The 24,644-nt window shown below is 51.6% G+C and overlaps 2 protein-coding genes across 4 annotated transcripts; one reads left to right on the top strand and one right to left on the bottom strand.

Moving 5' to 3' along the window:
- Positions 1–871: 871 nt before the first annotated feature.
- Positions 872–15,340, bottom strand: NIPAL3 (NIPA like domain containing 3). Of its 3 annotated transcripts, XM_038160950.1 has the most exons (13): positions 15,207–15,340; positions 13,432–14,958; positions 12,286–12,629; positions 10,658–10,726; positions 10,401–10,572; positions 10,252–10,311; positions 9,584–9,729; positions 8,881–8,977; positions 7,622–7,757; positions 6,949–7,037; positions 6,185–6,248; positions 5,214–5,308; positions 872–4,767 (listed from the first exon to the last, which is right to left on the bottom strand). In XM_038160950.1, exons 3-13 carry the CDS (start codon positions 12,382–12,384, stop codon positions 4,568–4,570), a joined length of 1,227 nt encoding a protein of 408 aa, XP_038016878.1. In that variant the 5' UTR covers positions 12,385–12,629; positions 13,432–14,958; positions 15,207–15,340; the 3' UTR covers positions 872–4,567. The 3 variants fall into 3 exon arrangements, with proteins under 3 accessions (XP_038016878.1, XP_038016879.1, XP_038016880.1); XM_038160951.1 differs by lacking the exon at positions 15,207–15,340 and having other exon boundaries at positions 13,432–15,111; XM_038160952.1 differs by lacking the exons at positions 13,432–14,958; positions 15,207–15,340 and adding an exon at positions 13,372–13,418.
- LOC119711244 lies at positions 15,156–22,034 on the top strand. Its single transcript, XM_038161180.1, has 3 exons — positions 15,156–15,603; positions 21,174–21,333; positions 21,815–22,034. Exons 1-3 carry the CDS (start codon positions 15,156–15,158, stop codon positions 22,032–22,034), a joined length of 828 nt encoding a protein of 275 aa, XP_038017108.1.
- Positions 22,035–24,644: the final 2,610 nt, after the last annotated feature.

Genomic DNA, 24,644 nt, shown 5'->3' with positions numbered 1-24,644 from the left:
CTGCTTTAATACCACTAACTGCAACATTTGTGTCCACTTCAGTGGCATTTAAAATACTTTGTCTCTTGCAATAACACCTCGTTTGTAGCACTCCTGAAACACTCCTGACATCAACAGCACATCTTTGTATCAGCACTTGGAACACTTGTAATACACCCCACTAACCCTCGAATAGTGGTTGCTGGCAAAGTACTGCCACTTTAATCAGACATTCTGGGGATTAGGGAATCCAGGGATTCAGTGAAGTGCAGCTCTAACATCCTGGCTGCCCTGGGGTTGTTTGTCTTTTTTCCCCTTTGTGGTTTGGGACCCCAAGAGATACATTTAATTAAAAGTATCCTTAGGGTTATCCTCTGCTTCTCCCCATGGACTGCAAACCCCTCTGGTGAGTGTTAATGAGGTTGGCAAGCAGTCGATTGAGCCAAATTGCCACTCTTCTGTACCCCAGCCACGCTGCCCTGTGCCTGAGGGATGACACCTGCCCCAGCTGCATTCCCAGCTGCTCTCAGGGGGCTCAGATGTGTCAGAGAAGCTCAATTCCAGTAAAAACCATCACAAAAATACAGTGATGTTGGGTTGTGTCCCCACCCCTTTCTTTGGATCACAATTTCAAGCTCTTCAAAATACTAAAAAAGTTTTAAAGGTAAATTGCACAATTCCTACAGCTGACCCAGCTATGTGGGGACTCCTGTGGAACTGGGAGCATTAATAATGCTCTAACAATCTGCATTTCATCTACAAGTGTCCTGTTAAAAACAGACAGAGAGCTCTTTCAATACACACTTCAGTCACCTAAATCCTGTCAGCTTCTCCCAAGACATTTCTGGTCAATTAAAGCTCTACCAGGAGCATGGAGCAAGCCAGAATTCCGTAGGTTTTACCACAATCTTTTATTCAAAGTTTGGTTTCATTTGTCTCACCTGAAAGACAAACAGAATTAAACAGACATGCAACGTTGCCTGTGAAAAATGAAGCAGTTGTCCTTTGTAGTGCAAGAGTGTAAAGCTTGATTTATTTACACAATTTAAGGTGAACAGGGGAACGTTGTAGGCAGATCATTCGATACATTCAGCTGTGCTCCACGGAGTTACACATCAAATACACACTGAGGATGCTTTCAGGGCTCTGTGCATTGAGAAGCCACACAGGGTGGAGGCCAGAGATGTCAGTTCACGCTGGGAAAGGAAGGCAGGGATGAGCCCAAGGAGCTGCTCCTTCAGCAAAGTGCTGCAGCAGCTCCTGGAGCTGAGAAATCCCTTCCGTTTGGGATCTGGGGTCTGTGCCACAGGCAGGTCCTGCATGAACCCTGCAGTGCTGACATCCACAGATCAGAGTGTGCTGTACTGCACTTAATTTCTCACCCTGGAATGTGGCACAGGGCTCCTCTCCTTTAAAGCTTCCTGTGCTGCTCAGCTGTAAATATTTGCTGCAATCCCAGGCATGGCCACTGTCACCTCAGACTAACAAATACTCTGAAAAGCCCAGTGTGAGGGAGCAAAACCCTTCCAGTTTCAGCTTCTCTGGACCAGAAGAGAGGTGAGGAGTTTAATTCACTCCTGAAAGAGCACAGAAGTCCTTCAGTCAAGTTTAAACAAGACACTTGGTTTCTCTGGGCCCTGCTCATGCCTTTTCTTAGGCTGAAGAGCAGAAAATAACAGTTTTTGGAAGATTGGGAGACAAAGCAAGAAAGAGGAATGTGCATAAAATAAGAAAAAAAAACAACCCAACCAAACAAAATCAACCCCATTTTAAGATTCCAGTGTTGAACAGCAGCAGCAAACAGGAGTGAGGTGCAGTCCCTCAGCCCTACCCCTACACCAGTCATGGAGCAAGGAGCACCCCAGGCTCCCCTGCTGTGGCACAATGATCAGAAATATTGTGATTTATGTGCTGTAGAAACAGACACCACCTCCAGTGGAGGCCTTTGGCAGGGAAGTTTCCAGAAGCAAACAAAGGAAGATTTCCCTGTGGCTGCAGGTAAAGGGAACTGTCATTATTAAGTAGAATTATTTGAGCACACAGAGACTGTGTAAATAAACCATGGTTATGTAAAGCTTTGGAGCAAGACTGGCCTTTAGAATCTTTGCAAAGAAAGGGCCAAAGCCACACAATGGCACAAAAGCTCAGCTCGTGGCTGGGGGCAGCTTCACTCAGAAGGGCTGACACCTGAGGGCTCTGTGCAGGGAGCGAGGGCAGGAACTGGGCTCAGGAAAACTGGGGAGTTTTACAGCAAAACCATCCTTAAACAGGCCAGAGAGCAGCACAGCCACCTTGGAGCACTCTGTCCCCTGGCTCTGGGTCCATCTCTCAGGCCTGTGCTGAGGAGGAAAACCCAAACCAGCATCCACGGCTGCCCAGTCTGTGCTCCAGTCACCTGCTGGGATTAAACCCTGCTGAGAACTGGGACCAGTGCCCTGGCACACCCAGGACCTTCCTGGTCTGGCTGTCAGCAGCCATTTAGGCCCTTGTGATGAATTATTTCATCCCACCTAATTAAGCACAGAGAATATTGCCATGGAGCAGGTGTGTGCTGCAGCACAGCTTGTTTTCAGACTCTGTTCTGTGGCTGCAGAACCAATAGGTCAGAACAGGTCGATGAAATGGCAAGAGATAAGGAAAGGCAGCATTCCTGTGCCCTTCCCAATCAGCCTCCCTGCAGCGCCTCATTCTGCATTGTTAATGAACAAAAGCTGCCTTTAAATTCCCCAGCAATCATGGCCTCATCCAAAGGCAGTAACTCAGTGTCACTGCACCCCAGCAAGATGAATGCTCTGGCAGCAGGAGCCGTGAACATCCTTATCTTGCTTAATCACAAATAAAGTACTGAGGGTGAAAGGAAAGCTGTTATTTCTTGAGGTTTCCCAAGTTCCAGCGCAGGGGATGGCACTGATAAGATCTGAATTGTGCCCAGCTGGTGCAGAAAGCTGGGTACAGCCCCAGGGCACCCCCCTGCGCAGGGGGAAGGTTATTTCTCTAAGCTGCACAAAAATGCCAAAGCAATCCAAAGCATGCCCAGATTGAATCAATCTGCAGAGCAGGCAAAGCAAACAAATGCAAAGGAACGGTTCTGTTGTCATTTACAACAACAAGAACCTAGAATAATCATGTACAGGTCAGGAGAGCTGTTGGGAGTTTCTGGTAGTGGGAACAGAAACTGGCCATGAGTCAATTTAACAAATCAAAATCAAAATCAAAATAAATAAATGCAGAAAGACACTATTCCAAATCTAAGATAATCCCAAACTCCCTGGTACTGGGGGAATCACTTAAAAATACACAGAACATGAGCACTATTCCTTTTAAATAAAGTTCCAGGGTCCTGGAGACTCTACTGGGCAGACAAACCACATTGAGTGGACTTAAAATTCAGTTTCCCAGGAAAAAAACAATTTTAGAGCAGCCAGTACTATCAAAGTGCCAGGATAACCAGTGAATGTTGCACTTTCTCCTCCTCACTTGACATTCTCCCCCAGTATCAGCTCCTGGCCATCTCCTGGGAGCTGGAAAGATAAATATCAAAGTACACAAAGCTCCATTATCCTCACAGGCCTCAGTGAGTGCTGAGCAACTTCTCCCCTTAGGTCATCCACAATAGTAGACCAGTATTGTTTTTCCTTTTTTTAAAAGAAAGAAAAAGGGGGAGGACCCAGCTTACATCACCTAAACTGAGCTTTTGAACTAAGGAACTTCAACTCCTTTCAGTAGTTGGGACCACCAAAGTTGGAAATGCTGCCTCAATCAGAAAGAAAATAAATAAACACAATAAAGAATTCAGATTTTGTCCAAAATTACAGAAATTCCCCACTACAGGACATCAGTCTTGTTTCTCCTTGTCCTCCTCCTTTATAGTGCTGCCTCTGCACCTTTTAATCCAACTTGAAGCTCCTGCTATGAAATCAGAAAACTGGCAAATAATCTTTGTTCTAAGCCATATAATCCAGTGGTGCTCTAAAAACAACCCCCGTCCTCAGTGCTTGTGTTCAACACCAGAACAGAAGTGCCCAGAGGTGGTGGTTTGAAGGGATCAAGAGTTCACTCTCACCAGTTCTGCTGCTCTAAAGACACAGCGAGTTCCAGTGTTGGTGCTTCAAAACAATTCCATTTATTGCCGTGTCAGGGTTGCTCCATGGTCACACCAGGATTTAGAGCCTCCCTGGAAATCTGTCACAGTCCCTGTAAATGCAAGATTAAATCCTGTCCTCCTCTGTCTGTGAGCAGCTCCTGAAAACTTGTCTGGAGATAAAACCACTCCCAGCAGGGCTGAAAACTGCACAGTCACTTCCACAGCATCTCCTGTCTCATCAGTTCCACAGTGCTGCGCTCACCAGTCCATCACTCCACACTCCCAGCCAGCAGAATTCCACGCAGAACTGGCATCTGCTTCCTGCCAAGTGCTTTCAACTTCCCAACTAGAAAAAGTTGTTTATTTTAATAATCAGCCTGGCAAGTTCAGCTCGAGACGAGCTTGAAACTCTTCTCAAGGTCGGCTTTACGCTTGCTTCTATTTGAACAGGTAAATAAATAAAGGTCCACCTCCTGACGACTCCCATGGGTCCTTGAAGGTCACTCACTCCTTCTTGCTGTGCTCCAGCACCCTGTAGGGAGGGGCAGAGGCTCCCTTGGGCCCGTGCTGCTCCTGCACGATGGGCAGCGTGGCTGGAGTGTAGATTTCTGGCATGCTGTCGTTGTTCTCCAGGGCGCCGTAGGAGAAGGAGGCTTTGAGGTCAGGCTGCACTGCGATCCCTTTGTCGTGCATGTTCTGCATGCCTGCAGGCGCAGAGGCTCACATTAGGGACAAAAGTGCATTTCTGCTGCTCTCTGTTCAGCCAGGAAATGAGCAGTCCCTGAGGCTCAGCTGCAAAGACAGCATGGCTTTGTGCTCAGCACTGGAGCAGCTGATGGAGAAAGAAGCTCCCCGTGAATGAGGGATGGCTCTCAGTTATCCATCAGGTGCTGCAGATCTTTCTTACAGCTCACCAGAGAGCTTAGCTGTGCTTCCCAAAGGAGATTTCTGCTCCTCTAGCTCATTTTTGAGCCATCCCAAAACTCAGTTCTTCCTGCAGGACCCAGCCCAATCCCAAGCACGCGCTCAAAGCGGTTCATATTCAGGTAACAACTGCCTGCTCCAGCCAGGCCTGAGCAGAGGCAAAGCCTGAGCCCTCCCTGTGCAGCCCAGCTCCTGAACTGGGTGATGAAGCCCTGGCCTTGGTTACCTGGCATGGCATCCATTGAGATGTAGGGCTCAAAGGGGACAGGCTTCTTCCTGTTCCTGGTGATCAGGAAGACTCCCAGGAATGCTATGAGGCACCTGAGGGAGGAGAAAGGATCACTGAGATGCCTGGAAGGCAGAGCACAGAATATCCCCTGCTGCTGCCCACAGAATTCAGAGCTGCAGTTCAAGCACTGCCAAGCCAGAATTCCAGGGCATGTCCAAGCTGAGCCCCCCTGAGCAGCACTGGGACACCCCCAGCGACCAGCACAACTTCACCTTTATCAAACCCAGGGAAACCCACGGTAATTAATTAATTAACCTTGACTAACTGCGGGGGAAAGGAAGCCTAGCAACATTTGGTTTGGCATTGATGGGATTCCAGGATTTAGCAGCCTGACCTTTCCAAGGCTCCCTGTAAACACACCAACAACCACGGACCTGGACTGCCACAGAGCAAGGTGCAGCTCAGACAATGATCTCCCAATTGTTTGGGGATTTTTTTTCTGTACTTATCTAAAAGCCATTTGAGAATGTCCCCTGATTGTGGAGAGCTAATTACACCAAAACACTGAATTACACAGGAAATGTTTTACTGATCAGATCTGCATTGTGCCTTCTCCATGCTCTGAAAACTCCAGAAGTCAGACACAGTTCAGGGAAGGGGCAGAATCTGAAAGAAGGCTCCCAGAGAGGGTCTTTTTGGGTTAGTTTACAATTCTTCCAGCTTCACGAGCAGGCAGCCTGAAAACCAAGCCATATGCTGAGCACCCCAGCTGATCCCCAGGATTTAGTGATTAATTGTTGTGTAATTGTGCATTACCAAGGGTCACAGGATTTTTTCCAAACACAACACTGAACTCTAAGGGCCGCTCTCTGCTCTGACAGAGAGGCATTTTTAAAACAAATTTATGTTTTTAACATTTGAGCCACGTGAAGCAACAGTTTTCTGTCAGAGAAACCTGGAGCACTTACCCCAGAGCAAACATGCAAATGTGGAGAACATCTTCACCCATGAAGTCCAGGTAAAAAGTTGCTCCTTGAAAAGGAAATCATTCATTAATCTTCCCAATTCCACCTCAGCCAGAACCCACACCAGCAGGATTTCTATTCTTATAGCCAGCACCTTTGTTTATTTAATGATCTGAAAATAGGTGTCCTGATTTCTATTTTAACACAAATTATTGACAAATCTTTTCGAGTTTCACGACCAAAATAGTTCTGCTGGTGTCACTAACAGAGAGATAAATGAACCTGTAGCAAAAACAAGAGGGACTATTTTGGAATGATGAAACAAATTGGATTTAACTACAAAAAGATGCAAACTCTTGACCCCAAACAACAACAAACAGTTCCAACTTCTAGAAGTGTCCTTGGTGTCCTGGGTGGCAGCAGGACACAAGTTCTGCCTCCTGCTCTTTACATTTTTAATGTAAAGAAAATAAGGTAAAAAATAAATAACAAAGAAACATTTTACCTGCACATCTAAGAGCACATATTGAACAAAGAACAGTCTCAAACAAATTCCCCTGCACTTTAAACAAAAGGACAGCACTGAACAGAAAATTTTATCAGGGATAATTCACATTTTTAAAAAGGAAAAAAAATACAAACAAAGCCAGTGCAGATGAGAGATGACAAAAAAATAAGAGTCATCATGTTGCTGAGTATTCACCTTCTTCAGGAGCATTATTTCCCAAAATCTTTTGCCCTTTTTTCAGAAAGGTTTGTGCAGTTACCTGCTGAGATTGCTGCTGTGGTGGATAGGATGTAGCCAATGCTGGAGATCTGAGCTGAGTCATAGAGCTGGGAGGCTTGAGCTAAAAACCTGCAACACAAGCACAGGCAACAGGGGCTGATTGGGAAGGAGCCTTTTTTGGAAACACCTCTCAAAAGCGATGCATAAATTTAAGGAAATTCATTCTTTTTCTCACTGAGCAGCAGCGGCAGCAAGCCTTGGAAAGAATAAAAAGGACAGAAGAGGGAGGCTTGTGGCTGCACTGAAATTACTGCCCCAACCTCAGGGCCAGAGTGTCCCTCATGTTTTGAGAAGCCTTTTATCCCTGCTGCTAGCAGCTTTTTATGTTATTACAAGTACAAAGGGGAAAAAACCCCTAAAAATAGACACATTTTCAACAAGACTGATCCTGCTCTTTGATTTTAGCCAGTGCAGGTACTGCATTTGACTGGCCACCATTTCAGTCCTCAAATTGTTTAGCAAACACTTGAATGGTGGCATTAAAATCACGTGGCAGTGTCACTCTGTGGAAAAGCAAAGCCCCCCCAGGCTCCTGGGACAGATCACAGGAAAGAATGGATAATTGGATAATTCTCCTACATTTTGATGTGTATTTTTGGCATTTTTCCTGACCCACACCCCACACAGCTGCAGAGGAAGAGAGGAGTCCTTACGTGGCCTGGTAGATGGCTGTGGCAGTCATGCACACCAACATGATGTAGAAGATGGGGGAGTCCAGCTGCAGGGTGCCCTGGATGGACACCAGGATCATCCCAGCCACAGCCTTCACTGTCACCACGGTCATGGAACCTGGGGGTCACCACACACTCAGCTGGGGCAGCTGCAGGAGGCTGCAAACCACCCCAGCACCCCAAAAACCTGCCCCTCCTCCTGCCAGGCCAGACAAGGCATGCAAAGTGCCTGTCTGCCACCAGCTCTGCCCTTCTATTCCCCCAAACCACCACAGCACCCCAAAAACCTGCCCCTCCTCCTGCCAGGCCAGACAAGGCATGCAAAGTGCCTGTCTGCCACCAGCTCTGCCCTTCTATTCCCCCAAACCACCACAGCAAGCTCCAATAAATCACTGAACCCTTCTCTGCCTACAGAACTGGGAGCTTTTGCTGGTGTTGTCAGCGTGCAAAGAGTGTTCTGCAAGTACAGGATGGGAGGATACAATTTTCCATTTGGTTTGGTTCATAAAGCCAAAGAAGTCTCCAAAAGAACCAGGAAGAGCTTTCCCTTCTTGAAAGTTGGGCCATTCAGAATGAAGGCAGAATTATTGCTTTGTAATTCATGGAGCCTCTGAGGCACCACTGAAATCCAGCCCCAAAAAACAGCCCAAAAAATCAAAAAAGAGTAAAAGAAAAGACACTGCAGGAACTGAAGGTGCATAAACAAAAACTGAGGACTGTGACACAGATTTCAGCATGGCAGACTTGCCATTACTCATCCTTTTAAAAGTTTAATTGGTTACAGTTTCCATTAAAAAGTATTAAATGTGTAAATCCAAAGTCACTGCAGGATCCCCCTGTGGGATGTCAGAATCACCAGGGACAAGATGGGGTGGCAGAGGATTCCTCATTTCTTTACCCACACAGCAAACCTTAGCAGAGCTAAGACAATCCTTGTGGGTCAAATCCTCTCTTTGACCCTTGGCTCAGCCCTCCTTACACACTGAATGCCACCCTTTGTGTGCCCAGACTGAAATTAGGAACACTAATAAATAACCTGCACTTTCTGTGCTCGGCAGGTTATTTGTCTGATGGGGAATAAGCCTTAATTGTTCAAAGGTCCTTTGCAAAGATCCTAAATATCAGCTTCAGGAACATTTCTGGAGGAAATTAGTGCATTTCATGGCATTAATTAAATCAATATAATCCCCTGCATGCCTCAACTTACTGTTTAAAGATCTTACAGGTCCATATCAACTCACCCAGCAAAGCCACCAGCAGCAGAATAATGACAATGTAGTTTGCATTCCTCTCCTTGTAAAAATACAGGAGCAGACAGAAAACAATGATCTCCACCAGCTACAGAAGAGAGGAATGAGAACATCAGAGAGGCAGAGCACGTGGGGCTGGCAGGAAATGAGATTCTGAGCCAGTCAAACGTTAGGATAGGGCAAATCAAAGGGAAACGGGGATCCCACACAATTATAGACCAAATTCAGCATCATCTCAGACTGCAGCTAGAGGAGATGCTCAGCAGCTTCTGGCAGAACAGGAAACGCAGGGCACCCGTGGTGTTGGATTTGTGGTAAAGCAGCTGATCAAACAGTCCTGACTGAGCATCCACAGCAGAGATCCCAGTCTGCTCTCTGCACTGAGCTCCCACAGGCCATCCCGGGGGCAGTGCCAAGATTTTCTCCCTCAAAACACAAATTCCATGGGATTTTCAAGAAGAGACTCGAGGGCCCAGAGAAAGTCAGTGTGGAAAAAGGCCAGATTCAGGCACCAGCAAATTTTCAGTCAAAGACATTTCATCCTACAGAGCTCAGAGAAACAAAAGCAGCTGTGCATGTGTCTGACACCTGGAAAAGCTGGCCCAGGCTCATGAGTGAACACAGGGAACACTGGTAGCAACCAGGAAAAACAATGCTGGAAATGAAACTGCCCCCACCCCCCATGGCCCCTCACCATGTAGAGCAGGAATGGCCAGCTCACTAAATGCCTGGTGATGTTTTCTGCTGTCATCTTCTCGTGGCTGTTGGGTCCAAATGTCACCAGCAGGTAAGTGCCAACAACTGCCAGGCCACAGCCTACGAAGGACAGCACGTAGCGCCCTTGGGCAGGCACAGGGACAGGAGAGGACAGGGTTAGTCAGGGAGTGGCATGCAATTCATTAATTAATCCCACAGCCCCATCACTGGATGTTCTCTGGGTGCCCCTCCTGCCCCACCTCCAAAATCTGGCAGCCAGCAGGGGCAGTGAGGGTGTGGGAGCTGAGACAAAGTTGGTACCAGGTGGCATCTGCTGAGTAAATGAAGCTGCAAGATCTGTCACCCTGCCTGGCACTGCCCACAGCCCTCTCCCACTTCTGCAAACACCTCCACGTTCATGGAGTTCATTCCCTTGTGCCTGAGCTGCAGCTTCAGCCTGTTTCCAAATGCTGTGAGGTTCAGGGGATTTGGCACAAGGCAGGGAAAAGATCTCCATTTGTAATAAACAGTGGAGGAGATGGCACATTTCATCCAAGAGTGCTAATGAGACCTTGCCAGCCCTGTAATTATAATTCCTGAGGGCCCATGCTGTGTGTGATGAACTGTAAACACAGAGGAAAAATGAAAAGGAGCTGTGGAACTTACTCAAAAATTCCTTGGGCTTCCATTTTTCTTTAATAAATATAATTCCTATGATTGCACTAGCTGTGAAAAAAAAGAAAAGGAGAGAGAAACAGTGAATTCTGGAGGCAGGAATCTCCCACAGGAACACACTCAGGCTCTCTCCTCCTTACCCACAACAGACACTGCACTGAGGGGCACAATCAGGGAGAGAGGAGCGAAGGCGTAGGAGGAGAACACTGCCAGCTCCCCCAGCAGCAGCAGCACGAACCCGCTCCACCAGGTCTTGGTTCTGAAGTAGGCCCGGGGGTCTTTGGAGCCTGCCAGCCTGATGTGGCTGTATTTCTAGGCGAGAAAACAGAAATAAAGCAGCTTTGTGGTGTCTGCTTGTTTATTTCAGTCAGGATGAGTATTTGCTTCAGGCTCTCACCTGGAGGTTGAGGGCAATGCTGCTGACAAGGTGCCCAAAAATAGCCAGAAGTGCCCCAATCAGGTTCTCCTGCAGAACAAAGGGAACACAATTATTGCATTTAGCCAAGGGAGCCACAGGGCTGTGCAGGCCTTTAACCCATCCCTGAATCCTGGAATGGCCTGGGATGGAAGGGACCTTTGAAGGTCATCAGGTCCAACAGCCAGCTGTCAATAAAAGCCGTTTATCTTCCTCCCTTCCTGCAGCTCAGATAAGTGCTGTGGCTGTGCTCCAGAGTGTGAACTCAGGTGGAAGATAAGACTCAACAGCCACTTTCTCCAAGAGACTCCAATTAGTCTGCAGTTTCTCAGAGAGGAGGAAGATAAGGCTGAAAAAGCCCCACACCATCACTCATTCTTCCCTCTGAAAAACGCATTTATGAGGATTTTATTGCCATGGAATTCGACAGAGAATGGATCAGGAACCTCTGCTTCCCAACTATTTTGCTCTTCTCCACTTGTGACAGCTGCTGCTTCAGTCACTGATTCAGCCCATGTGACGAGGAAGCCAAATTATCAGAGATTTTAATCTGCTTTTTGTACAAACCAGTTATTCTCAAAGTCACAGGAGACTGCTGACAGCTCCCAGCCTCTTCTGCACTGGCATTCAAAGCTCAGCAACAATTCTCACGCTCTGAAGAGGAATTTGAAATGAAGAAAGGATGTAAAGCAGGCTGAGTCACAAAGGAGATGCAGAGGAGGACTGAAGAGAAGAGCCTGAGGCCACCAAACATTTGTGTGCTCCCAAAACTGCCTAAACCTCATGAGATGTCATTAGCAGGGTTCCTTCAGCCCCGTCCTTACTTGGATCCATTTGGGATAACCCAGCTCACATTCAGGTGTGAACAGGAATAAATGGACTAATCTTGATTTTCTCTTACACAGAAGAACTTCCAGATCTCGAATTCATAGCAGCAGAACAAAAACCTCTTTATCAGAATGCACACAAATAAGATTCAGCCAGAGAGCTTCACTCAAAACCACCTGAGAGAGGTTCCCAGGACAGAGAGAGAAGGTGGCAGGAGGATGTCACTGTGTGAGCACAGTGCAGAGCTCCGGGCTGTGCCAGCCTCAGGCAGCAGCACTTGGGTCAGCTTCAGCAAGGGCCCAGGACTGTGGTCTCACAGGAAAATAAAACCCCTTTTGCTGAGATTCTCTGAGCACCCTCAGAACCAGGGATTCAGAGGGAATTTATCTGCTCCCAGCTGGAGAACAAGGAGGAGTGACAGCCCTGGGTCCCAGCCAGCTGCAGCCTCTGCTGTGGGCTCACCCCTGAAATTCAAACACATGAACACACAGAAAACCAGAACCTCTGCTCTGTTACTGCTGCATGGCTTGGGCTGAAAGGGAATCACTGCACCCAAACACCTGCACCCCTTCCCCTGCCACACCTTCCTGCAGCTCCTCTCTCTGCACACACGGAATTCCTCTCTCTCGCACTCAGCACAGGATGTGCCACCCCAGGAATGGCTGAATGCACAGACAGAGCCCTTTGTGCAGAAAACAACCCCAAAGCAGCATCACTAGCAGCTCATTCCAGGAACCTGGGCCTCCCGGGGCTGGAAACCTCCCTGCTGGAGGGCAGCTGACCTTGTAGGAGAAGGAGTCTGTGTGTGGCTGCACAGAAACTGCTGCTGTGGCCAACGGGAGCTGCTGCAGCTGCAGGCTGGGGCCGTTTCCTCCTTCCATTCTGGGTTTTTTTCTTTGCTTTTCAGCTTTCTTGACGCTGGAAGTTCTCTTTAAAGAAGAGACACGGACCCTGCTGGAACCAGCGTTTGGTACCGCTCCCTGCCATCCATCCTGTCCCGCCGGGCAAGTTCAGGGAAGCACAAACGAGTCCTGCTGCTTCCCTTCCCCCGGTACAGGCACGGAGGGGGGACGATGAGCCACAGCCAGCCAGTGAAGCAGCAGGGTTCTGTTCCTTCAAGATGAATCTAAGGGGAAAAAAAAAATAAACCCCAAAGAATTACATCAAATGAATCAGTGCTCCAAAGCCTGCAATGAAGGATAGGCCACAGAAACGCCCCTGGAATCAAACTCGCAGCTGCACGGAAAGAAGAAAAGCAGATTTTAAATGTCTTCCTAGAAAGCCTTGGACAGAAACTCACAGAGGCTTTGCTTTCCAAGCTCTCGTGAACTGGCTGGGCACAGGGGTGACACACTCAGCTGGCGTTTAACAGCATCACAGCGGCCCTCATTGCTCCGAGCGCTGCCTCTCATGTCCCTCCTCCCGAGGCTCCTGTTTGCCGGGGACCAGCGCTCCGTGGTCAGCGCATCCCGCAGAGCCAGCCCGGGGAGCCATGCCCGCAGCCCGCCCTCCTCCGAGCCCCGGGAACCGGGCAACCGGGGCCGAGCTCGCTGCGGGAGCCTGGGGAGCGCCCAGAGCTCCCCGCACCGCTCGGGGAGCAGCGGCATCACCCCCGCCCGGTCTGAGCGGATCCGGCGGGGCGCGACCGTCCCGGCCGGGATCACCGGGAGCATCCCCGGACACTGCCGTGACGGGATGGGCAGCAAATCCCCTCCCACCGCCAGCGACCCTGCCCGGGCAGCGCAGAGCGCCGGGACGCGGGGATTCCCACCGAACCTCCGGTGCGCGCCCCGCCGCCGACCCCGGCACCCACCGGCCCCGCCGCCGACCCTGGCCCGGCCCCGGCACTCACCGGCCCCGGCACCCACCGGCCCCGCCGCCGACCCCGGCCCCCACCGGCCCCGGCCCCCACCGGCCCCGGCACCCACCGGCCCCGCCGCCGACCCCGGCCCGGCCTCCAACTCCGGCTCCCGGTCGAGCGCCGCGGCCGCTTCCTGCCCTGCGCATCCGATTGGTCTCCAGGGTTGTCAATCAAAGACCCGGCCCCAATATGCGGGCGAGGATTGGCTGCCGCGCGGAGGTGGGGTCTGGTCCAGCCTATGGGCGCAGGGCTCTGAGGGGCCGGGCGGAAGAAGCCGCGTTCCGCCGCTCGGTTGGGGCGGGATGAGGCGGTCCCGCGCGCCCCGCCCGGGGCGCTCCTCGGCGCAGAGCTGCAGCGACAGCCGCAGCCCCGCGCCTTCCCCCGCTTTGCCCCGGTGGGACCCGTTCCTCCCGCCCTCCCCGTGTGCGCGGCTCCCGGTGGCGCGAACAGCAGCCGGAGCCACCTTAAACCAGCCGCGGTGACGCCGAGAGCTCGCCTGTGATTGGGCGCCTGCCCAAAGTAACAGGCACGCTGATTGGACGAGAGCTGAGGCGGCTGTTGTCTCGGCAACCGGGTGTGCGCATTCCCGGGGCCGCCGAGGGCCGGGGATGAACGGGCAGGAACGGGCAGGAACGGGCGGATACCGACCGCACAGCGCCCCTGAGCAGGGTCGGGGGCCTCCCCGGTGCCCCCCGCGCCGCCTCAGCCGCTCAGGTACTCGCCCGCCGTTCCCTCACCTGGGCGGGCCCGGGGCATGAGGCGACTTCCGGTGGCGCCTTCCGGGGCCTCGCCTGAGGCTTCGCCTGCGGGCGGCACCTCATCCCTCAGCTCATCCCTCAGCTCATCCCTCACCTGGGCTCCTCTCGGCCCCGAGCCATCGCCCCGAGTTCTCTCAATGCCGACAGCAAAGGCCATGGCTGAGCTGGGCCAGCTCTGGAGCCTCGGCCCTGCTGCACGTTCAGAGCTCGGACTGAGCTTAGAAACAAAATCCCGGCTCTGCCCTGATCGTGGCACTGGACGTGAGGGCCGTGACCGCATCCCCGCCCTTCCAGCTCAGGGATGCTGAGGAGCACGAGGTGCCTCTGGCAGAACAGCTCCGCTCGGTGCCATGTCCCGAAAATAAACAGCCCTTAGCACAGTGAGTGCAGAGCTGAAGGGTGAAAACATCAACCACGCCAAGGTTTTTCACTCAGAGCACAACCAGGCTTCGTTTCTGGAGCAAATCAAGGGGTATCTGGAATTATTTATAGCCACAGTGGGTTAGAGGAGTTCCAGGCCCAAAGTTTCTCCTCTTGGGGATAAAGCAGCACAAGGGAATAAGAAATGGAATCAAAGAAAGCATTCATCAACAGCAGTGCTTCCAGGAGTACTTTTAAATAAACCAGGGAAATGAAATGCAGGAGTAACTGCTGCTTTTCTGGCAGGAATACTGCATTAATTTGGATTTGCCTTTATCTCACACATGCCCTTTCAAAGGAAAGCTGCTCTTGTGTTCACATGCTTCCTCCATCTCCACATTCACTGTTGTTATCCTTGGCTGCTCTTCTTAGGTTTCCAGATTTCCTTATAAACACCCCAGGAAAGGGATCTCAAACTGGGGAAAAGAAAAAGAGATTTAAGTCTCATTCAAAGGGATTTCAGTATAACCAAGTGAGTAACAAAAACGTTTGAAGTTCATGAGAGGGTTTTTTTGACACTGATAATGATGCTGTTCTGCGACAAGAATGGCAACAAATTTAAATCAAGGTCATTAACTTTGTAATCACAACTGATAACGAAGGAGAAGCGGCAATGCAGAAGGAGTGGTTTAGGCCTGGAAATGACTCGGGTGGGTGCTCTCACCTGTGCCACCTCCCCGTGTCCCAGCCAGCAGCCCTGGCGCTGTTTGTCCCGAGTGTTCGAGCCCCCGGGCCGCGCACCCGGCGTTCCTTCAGTCACCCGTCCTTGTCACCGCCGGGGGTGACTCCTCTCCCCGCTTCGCTGCCCTTCCCGCGGCTCCAGCTTTTCGGGAATCCACCGTCCTTCCACCAGCAGAGGGAAGCAGAAGGATGCGTTCATGCCCAGCCAGCGCTCGCGGGTGCCGAGGGCCTCCTGGGCTTTCTGGGTGCGCCTTCCCAGCTCTTCCTCGGCTGGGGGAAGGAGGATGCCCTTCCACAGCCTCCCGCTGGCTGGGGACTACGTGGTAACCCCAGAACTCCCAAAATTACCTACAGGAAGGGTTTCTGGAACTCGGTACCGGGTATGTAAAGTAGGTAACTCAAGGAAGTGTTTGGCATCTTCCCCTCTTTCTTCTCCTGCCTTTGACATCTTCTCTTTCTTCTCCTTGCTTTGATCTCTTGCTCCTCGCTTGTCTGTCCCATCTCAGTGATATCAGGCGTGCATTATCTCAGGGCTGAATAACAGCAATCAAGGACGCAAAGGACAAAAAAAGATGAGGGGAAAACGATCAAGGTGGAGAAGTTGCTTAAAGACTTTCAGTAGGCGCCGTCAGTCTGCCTGGTCAGCTTCCAGCAGAGCCAGCTGACCTGATGCTGAGCGGTGACTAAAGCACAGCAGGCAGAGTCTGCAGGGAGCTCCTCAAAGCACTCCCTTCCCTTTGAGAATTTCCTGCTCGAAGGGCAGAGCGGGCAGCAGGCCAAACCACAAACTACACAAGGGCTTGGCTGCTTCTCCCCACGGCTTTATCCCTGGAGAAGAGTTCCTGCAGCAGGTCACGAGGGGAGGCACTGGGCCCATCAACAGCAGGCCTTGTGGGGGCTGCTGACGTGGTTTCCCCCACCTGAAGGACTTGGCCGTGTCCCCCTCAGCCATTCTGGAGCACATTCCTTGAGTCAGGGATAAATGCCAGCACAGGAAGTCACCCACTTGTAATTTAGGCAGTGGAAAGGGCTTGTTTGCCTCTCAGTGCCTGACCTAGAACACCCAAGAGGTGACTTGACCCACTTGTGTCACTGTGCCAGTTCACCCCTGCCTGCACACATCCCTGCAGGACCCACTGGGGCTGGGAGCTGCTGCTGCTGGCTTGCCCTGGCAGCACCCAGACACAATTCCTGGCACTCTGAGGCGTGCAGGAGCTCAGTGTCCAAGGGTGTGGGGGTGCCTGATGTCCAGTTACCCCCAGCAGCACCGGGTGATGATGGATGTGCCAAACCCAGAGCTGGATGCACAGGAGAAGGGCTCTGAGCCTTTCCCTGGCGTGTGCTGTGCTGGAAGGAGTCAGGGACGTGCTGCCCTGCCTGGGCAGGGATTGCATCCAGCCCTCAGGCTGGGCAGCAGCAGCCAAGCCTGGCAGCACCAGGGCAGAAGGAGCTTGCAGATGCAGTTTTTTATCAGCTGCTCTGGAAACCTGCTGCAATTTTAATAATCAGCTCCAGCAGAATTGGGCAGGTCCCGCTTCCCTCAGCACAGCCCCGCTGGCCACGGAGCACGGGCTGGACAGCCTCAGCACATGGCAGGGCCACGTGGACAGGGACCCCGTGGCCAGGGCAGTGCAGGCTCTCTTCTGGTTCTGGTTCTGCTTGTTGATAAGGAACAGCTGGCTCAGGATCCTGCTCCCTGCAGATGAACCCTCAGACCGCATCTTCAGAAATCTCCTGTAACTTTGGAGCAGCCCAAGTCAGAGCAGCTCTGCTGAAATTCACAGAATTGCAGCACACGCCTCAAATTTTGGTCTGTCCTGAAGTGTTTTCCTACAAAGAAAAATAAGTGGGAAAGATATTTGTGCTCAGCTGCTTGGTAACTCCAGGGGTATGTTACAGGAAAGGCTGAATCCACCAGCAGACTGATTCCTTGGGATCTGATTCCTTGCACAGCTCTCCCAGTTTTCATGGAAGGGCCCATATTTGGGGTTTGTTATTTTTAGCACCATAGTAGCACCGTTCCACTTGTCCGTGCATGCAGCCAGGAGCAGCTCAGCTGAGGGAGGAAAACGGAGCAGGAGGAGTTCCCTGTGATCTCACTGTAAATCAGCACTTTCTGCAGCAGCCAGCACTGCCTGCCCACTCCCTGCCGCTCTTCCCCTCAGCCTTTTGTAAGGCCAAGCAGAGCAGGAGCCTCCATCCCCCTCCCAGCCATTCCTGGTTGTTCCTTGAGGGGTTTGAGTCATTCCAGGGTTGCTGCTGCTGTGGCCAAGCACAGGTTCCATCTGGATGGGGTTTTTAATCAGCCCTTGGCTCATCCATTCCCCTTCTTTGAGCCCGGCTTCCTCCCTGCTCCTGCCAAACCCGGTTAAATCCCTCCATCCTCGTGTCTGTGTGAGTGCAGTTATGCCCCAACTGCTTCCTTTGTCCCTCAGCTGCCATTGCCTCGTTCTTCAGTCCCAGGTCTTCCCTGTTCTCTGCCTCCTGTGTCATTCAGGGAGGGGACATCAGATCCCTGCCAGAATCCAACTCTCCAAGTCACCAGAGCAGGAACCAAGGCACCTCCAGCGTGTTTTCCATTGGTAACTGGCAGACAAGACAATTAATGAAGTTCACACAATGTTCCTAAAGACCAGGAACTTCATCTCTTCCCGTCCTACACACTGGAATAATTTCACATTTGAGTTAGTATAAAGCTGTTTCTTTTATCTTCTGTGGTCCCAGACCTTGCAATTCCCACTGGGATGGGCAGAAGTAGGACATGAAGGGCATTCAGCCCTTCTTGGGACCACATCTGAAAGGCTGGAGGGATCACGTACAACACAGGCAGGGCTGGATTTCTTTGGCTCTATAAATAGAATCCTGCCCAGTCCTCTTTTTGAAAAGCCCAGGAAAAGAAGGGAGGCAGGAAAGGTGTGGTACTGCAAATAAAGCATTCTGCCCACATGCTGCATTAATTAGGCCCGGCTCAGGAGTTACAGGTGGGATTTTAGATGTGCTGTGGCTCCCAGTCTGTACAAATTGCCTTGTGGACAGCAGAGAAATTTGATCTTCCTCATCCCCAGAATCACTCAGCTTTCCATGCAACAGGAGGCTTGCATTAAAGGATTAAAATCTGGAAACTCTGAAGGCACCTACCTCGATGCACAGTTCAAATTAAAGCGTGAAATTTGTGTGACTTGGAAAGCAAAGCAGGAAACACAATAACAGCAGCACTGGTGGTGCTGGAATGGTGGGTTTGGTTCTGACCACCCTAACCCTAGAAAAGGCACTGGCAGGTGACACCTGGTGGCACTGCTGGGCTCAGGGGGAGCAGGGTCTCACCTGGTGGCACTGCTGGGCTCAGGGGGAGCAGGGTCTCACCTGGTGGCACTGCTGGGCTCAGAGGGTGCAGGGTCTCACCTGGTGGCACTGCCATGGAGATGTGTCATTTCTGCAGCTCAGCACCTGCCTTCAGGTTGAGTTCCTCAAGTCCTGCTGATTCACCCTTGTGCAAGTGACTTAACTGTTCTGTGCCTGCTGCCCAGCCCTGCAGGTGCCCAGGCTGCAGCAGGGTGTTGTCAGCCCTCATCCACAGGAATCCGGGGTGTTTTGAGATGTGGGAGCTGTTAACAGAGCAGCGAGTGTCATCAGCCATTATCAGATGGTTTATAATAACATACACACACCTCCTGGCTGCTTTGTCCCCGGTGAGGTGTCGTGCTGTATTTGGGGTTTTGTTATTTCTAGAGGGAGTTTGAGAGTTTTTCCCAGTTTTGAGCCATTCCCCGGTGAGGTGAGCGCTCCTGGAGCAGCCCCGTCCCCTGTGCTGAGGCACACTCCAGAATATGTGATGACTTTGCAGGGCTGCTGAACACCGAGTGAACACACGACTTCATCAGCTTAATCAGCTGCCGCTCATCAGCTGAGACACGCTGGCAGCCTGCAAGCACGCTCCTGGAGCAATCCGTGCTTTTCCAGCCGCTGACGGTGTTTATCCAGCAGCAGAGGTGTTTCCCTCCCGGTTTGGGTGTGCAGAGAGCACACGGGGCTCAGCTGCCGCAGTCCTGCTCACTCACAGCCCCTGCTCTGGGGCTCTGAACTCTGCTGCAGTGACTCAGGCTGGGCGCCTGCCCCAGCATGTTCTGTGTTGATTAAACTGGTTTGCAGGCCATAATTATTTTCTCTATCATGGTATAATGGCTCCGCATCGTATTAATTTTAACATTGTAAGAATTTGCTCCTGGGAACGGCCTTCTTGGATTAATCACTGACTCATGATTTACTGGGGGAGATAATATCTAGCCTACAAGAGGCAGAACAGGAAACTATCTATTTAAAAGATGGCAGTGGCTGATAATTTATGGCTATAGACAAAGAGATATCTCAGAAGAAAAAGGTGGACAGATCCTGCAGTTCCGTGGTCACTGCTCTCACTCAGCAAAAAGGAACTTCTGTGTAGTCACTGGAGGATCTGGGTTTGAGTGACAGGTTAAAATTGAGGGGGAAGAAAAGGAGTGAGAAACAAGGAAAAAGTGCCCAAGCAGACCTCACAGCCATCCTCAGCTCTGGGATCAAACCCTGTGTTACAACAAAGGCAGTTCAACATCTCAGCGTGTCACCAGCTTGCCACAGGAAACAAGGAGAAAAAGGGGAAAAGCATAATCTTTTTGTGTCTGAATCTGTAACGCAGGAGTTTTCTTGTCCCTCTCCTCTCCAGCTTGGACTGGACACTCCACATCACCGATGAGGCCATCAGATGTTTCCTCTCATCACAGTCCCTTAGGAAAGTCAATCTGAGAGTCAACAATAAAAGCTTTAAATCCCAGCGGAGGTTGCAGGAGGTAAAGCTCCACCCTGGCAATCTGAAGGATTTTGTCCCATGTCACTGTGATCTGTTCTGTGATTTGGGGTAACTCACACACCCCCTGGCACCACAGATTCCTGAAATTCCCTCTCCTGAAATTCTGGGGCCCTGAACAAAATCAGGCACAGAGAGATGATGGAGGATTGTAGAGCAGCCACGCACAGAGACATTTCCTGCCAGAGTGTCAGGTCCTGAGCAGTCACAGAGAGCTCTTCCTGCCCTTGGGAAGCTCTCCCAGATTTTGGTGTGAGTGCTGCTGGCAGCTGTAACCACTCACAGGGAGACATCTGGCTTTGAAACGTGGGTTTGCCTTTGTTGGTCATCACCCACAGGTAAAGGCAATTCAAAGGCATCCCCAAGCCATTTTTCCTTCTGAAACTCACCATTTCTGCAAGCAAAGCAATACCACTTTTGCCCTGGCAGTGTTCGTGGCCCAAACCACAAGAGGAGTTAATTTGGAAAAATTTGGGAAATGGCTTTCTCCATGTCTGTGAGCCTGGAGGTGGGAGGGAGGATGGTGCTGCTGAGCTTGGCTCTGCTCCCCCATGCAGCACCTTCACACACAGATCCAGAGCTTCTTAGGGCATGTTGGGCTGAAGTGTCACAGGACACTTCCATGAGCTCGGGGAAGGTTCCTCTCTGCTGGGAGAACCATCCAGAAACCACCCCGGGACTTTGGAGTAGCTGCAAGGAATCACCAGGGCAGCCCACAGCACTGGAGATGCCACAGACTTCAGGAGAAGCCACATTGGTGCATAATGTACCAAGGTTCAAAAGATCTCCTGGCCCTTTGCCCGCTGAGGGTGACACGGGGGGTGAGGGCACAGAGTTCATCTGGCAGCTGACAGCAGCTGGGAGCTCTCCCGTTTGATTCCCTGAAATTGCTAAAGGTGCTTTTGTTCCTGGGCTCAGGACTGAGTTCAGCACTGCCTTCTCAGTGTCCCTGGAAATCAGCTCTGCCCAGCACTCTTCCAGGCCAGCAGCAGCTTCCCCACACAGCCCTGTCATACTGGTTCTTTTCCTTTCTCACATTCCCTGCTGCATGCACTCTCCTTCCTCAGTGCCTGGGCTGGTATTTACATCCCTTTCCTGTTTGTCTTGTAGGTCATCCCAACATGGATTCCCTCCCCAAGGGAACAACATCTTCCTTCCACTCAAAGGCTTCCCACCTAACCAGGAACAAGGAATTTACTCCAGATTTATTCCAGAATCTGCAGCCTCGGCCACACAAACCCACCAGGGAGGCAAAGAAAACTCCTTCCAGGTGAGTGCAGCCTGGAAGACACCCCACTGCCACGGGACACATGAAAATCCATCACAGGAGGGTGATCCCAGTGTCCCCCGTGTCCTGTCCAAAGGGGATGGCTGTTGTCCCCAGGAAGTGGCTGGGAGGTGGCAGTGCCTGGAAGGGCAGTGCGGGTTGGGAACAGCCTGGAGCAGTGGATCAGGGGCCCTTTATCAGCTGATCTCCCAGACATTTACAAACAGTAATTAAACCTGCACCACCCTGGGATGTGGGGGCCACTTCTTATCCCCATTGCGTGGAGCAAGAAGCCGGAGCACACCTGACCTGCAAAAAGATTCCTCGCATCCCAAGCAGGGGCTTTAGGCTGGTTTTGTGCCTGAACTCTCCCCAGAGGATAAAGACCCAAACGTGGGGACCCCGGGGCAGGAATGGTGGGGGACACTCCTGTGTGCACAGCCTCCCAAGGCAGCTGATGGATAAAAGCTGGCCATTTCCCCAGCTGGGCTGGCAACGAGAGCTGCAGAGAGGCTTTGAGAGTGCTTCTGGAAGCCAGAGCTGCCATCCCCAGCTATTCCATCCTGCCACCACTGCAGAGGGATGAAAAGGCACGAACAGAAACTCCCTTCTCCCAAGCCCTCCCACCTCTTGGGATCCTCATGGGAAGACAAATAAATCCATCAGCAGATCGTTCAAAAACATTTATTGTCACCACACAGTGACGTTGCAGGCCTGAGATTAAGATCATCAATAAATTCCTGAGCGTGGAAAAGAATGAGCCCATGAGAAAGCCCAGGGCTCTCCTTACCCAACAGGGAAATCTTTACTACATCTCTCAGCAGCTGGATCTTCTGTCAGGGGTTTGGGGAAAAGGAAGCCGGGAGGGAAGCAATGCCAGGAGGGATTTGATAAGGACAGAGGGCTGGAGGAAAGGGCAAATTAAATGTGAGGAGGGAAGGTCCCCAGGCTGTTATCAGAAAACACACAAACACTCCACACCCAGCTGCTGGGGTAGAGCCTGCTCCCTCTGCTGTCCCAGGCAGTGGGAGAGCAGGGTGGCTCCCAGCTGGGGTCCTTTGGCATCCCTGTCCTGTTCCAGCACTGGACAGGGGAGCAGCCAGGTCTGTGCAAGGCTGGACCATGGCAAATCCATGCATTTTACAACAAACATCCCAGGCTGTCCATAGCACTTCTATTTCCCAAAGATTTTGGCTCAGAAGGATTAAGCATCACCCTGAGGGCCACACAGCAGCTCTGGAGTCCTCACTGGCTCATATTTTACAATATTATTTTTAAAGGTAAGGTTGAAAAAATATAAGCATGTTTGCAGTGTAAAGGACATTAAAGCATCACTGACTGTCAGGGCTTTGGACAAACAGGTTCTGTGAGTTGTGTGTGTGTAAAACTCACATCCCTGACTGTTGGTACAACACATTCCAGCTGCAGAATTCCTCTCTTTGATGGGAAGAGGGGAGCACTTGCAGGGGACAGGGTGGGGGCACAGAGCAGCATCAGAACCCCCAGCACCCCTTTTCTATGGCTTCTCCAGAGCCTTCCTCAACTAAAGCTGAGTGAAATGGGAGAAGAAACACATCCTGCAGTTTGGAATCAAGAAATGCCTGGGGAAGCAGGAGCAGGGACCCACCTCGGAGAGGAATGGGCTAAACACAGCCCCCTGGCAGGGCAGGGGGCAGCAGCACTGGGAAGGCAGAGGCAGATGCAGCCACAAACCCATCTCTGGTCCCTTCTTCCCTGCCTGGATCCCTGCCGAGCTCATCCCGGGGTGGAGGCAGAGCCCGGCTGCTCCGGGGCGGGGCTGTGGGATCCTGCAGGATCCCTCCGTGCCCGTTGGCTCGTTGTTGCCAGGCTCAGTTAACATTAATTTTTCTGTTATTCACACTCATTTCTTGCCCTGTTTATGATCCCCAGGTCCTTCTGGGAGGTTCTGAAGGGCTGGGAGAGCAGACAGGAGTCTGCTTTTCATCAGTCTTTTGTGCCCAGTGGATCAGAAGCCCTGCAGTGCCACACCAGTACACGAACACCCAGAGCTGCTCTGGGCTGTGCCCCAAAGAACAGAGCCACAGGGAGGCAAAATCACATTTCAGTCAGTCAGGGGCTGACACAGAGCTGCAGCTTTCCCAAAGGCTGGTTATTCTGCAGTTCATGCCTGGGCTGCCTCACAGCTGGGGCTCAGCATTCCCAGGACTCCCAGCCAGAAGTGCAGCCAAGCCAGCCCTCAGCTCACTGAGGGGAATCCCAAGTCTGTGCACCCTGACTGTGAGCACTGAGCTCTCATTCTGTGCCCACTGTCCAGCTGATGATTCCAGGACATTTCCACAGCTCTGGGGATTCTAGTGCCAAACTCACCCAGAATTTAATTCCATAAATCCAAGGCACCACCTGGGGAAATAAATGAGAGCTGGGGGAGCCCTCAGCAGGTTATTAAAGCTCTGCACACTTACAAACAGACACAGGCAGGGTTTGACTTCCCTGACTTTAATCCTCTCCTCCCATGCCCAGCACAGCAGCAGGGCACCTCCGGACACGGCGCGTGGGTGTCCTAACAAAACACAGGATGCTGTTTTTCCTTCACAGCCCTGCAGAGCCACACCACACAGCGAGCTCCTCAGCTGCCTGCCTGATGATGCAAGGAGTGAATAAGCACGAATAAAGACACAGAAACTGGGTGTTGTTTGTAGAAGTGAGGAGCAGAGCCCTCCACCCAGCACTGGGGATACCTGAGCTCTTGCACAACCCAGCTCTCAGCCTGCTGCTCCTTTTTATGCATTTCTGTCTCTGTGGGCACTTTTTCACCAGGAGCACTCGGGAAGCTTTCCTTCCTGCCCAGCTGGGACGCCAGAGTGGGATTCCTGCGTCAGGATTTCCCTCAGACTCTGCGCACCATGAGCAGGCCTGTGCTGGCCTGCCAGGGCTGGCTCACAGGCAGCTAATTAGTGCTACTCAGTTCTAAGAATTGGAAGATGATCGTTAACTAAAATTGGTCTGAAAGCTTCCCGTTTTATAGATGCTGAGTAATTAAAACAAGCAATGGGCTCCTCTGTGTGCTCCTGAGAACTCCCAGAGCTGGAGGCTGGGGAGTCACCCTGGGGGGGAGTCAGTCCTGGCCAGGGTGGGAGTGAGGGAGAAGGGCAGGAGGCAGATGCTGCTGGCCCAGGGACGGGCACTGGGGTCTGTCACACGCTCTGTGCTCAGCACGAGTCCAGCCACCCCCTCTGCCACCCCCAGAGCAGCTCAGGTGAGAGCTCTGAGCACAGAGGGGGCCGGCAGCTCCCGAGGGAGCCCTGCGCAAACACTCGCTGCTTTCACACGAC

Source organism: Motacilla alba, chromosome 23 (assembly GCF_015832195.1).
Source record: "Motacilla alba alba isolate MOTALB_02 chromosome 23, Motacilla_alba_V1.0_pri, whole genome shotgun sequence".
Taxonomy (NCBI): Eukaryota; Metazoa; Chordata; class Aves; order Passeriformes; family Motacillidae; genus Motacilla; species Motacilla alba.
Note: the sequence above shows the minus strand (reverse complement) of the source record. Positions and strands in the feature narration are given on the sequence as shown.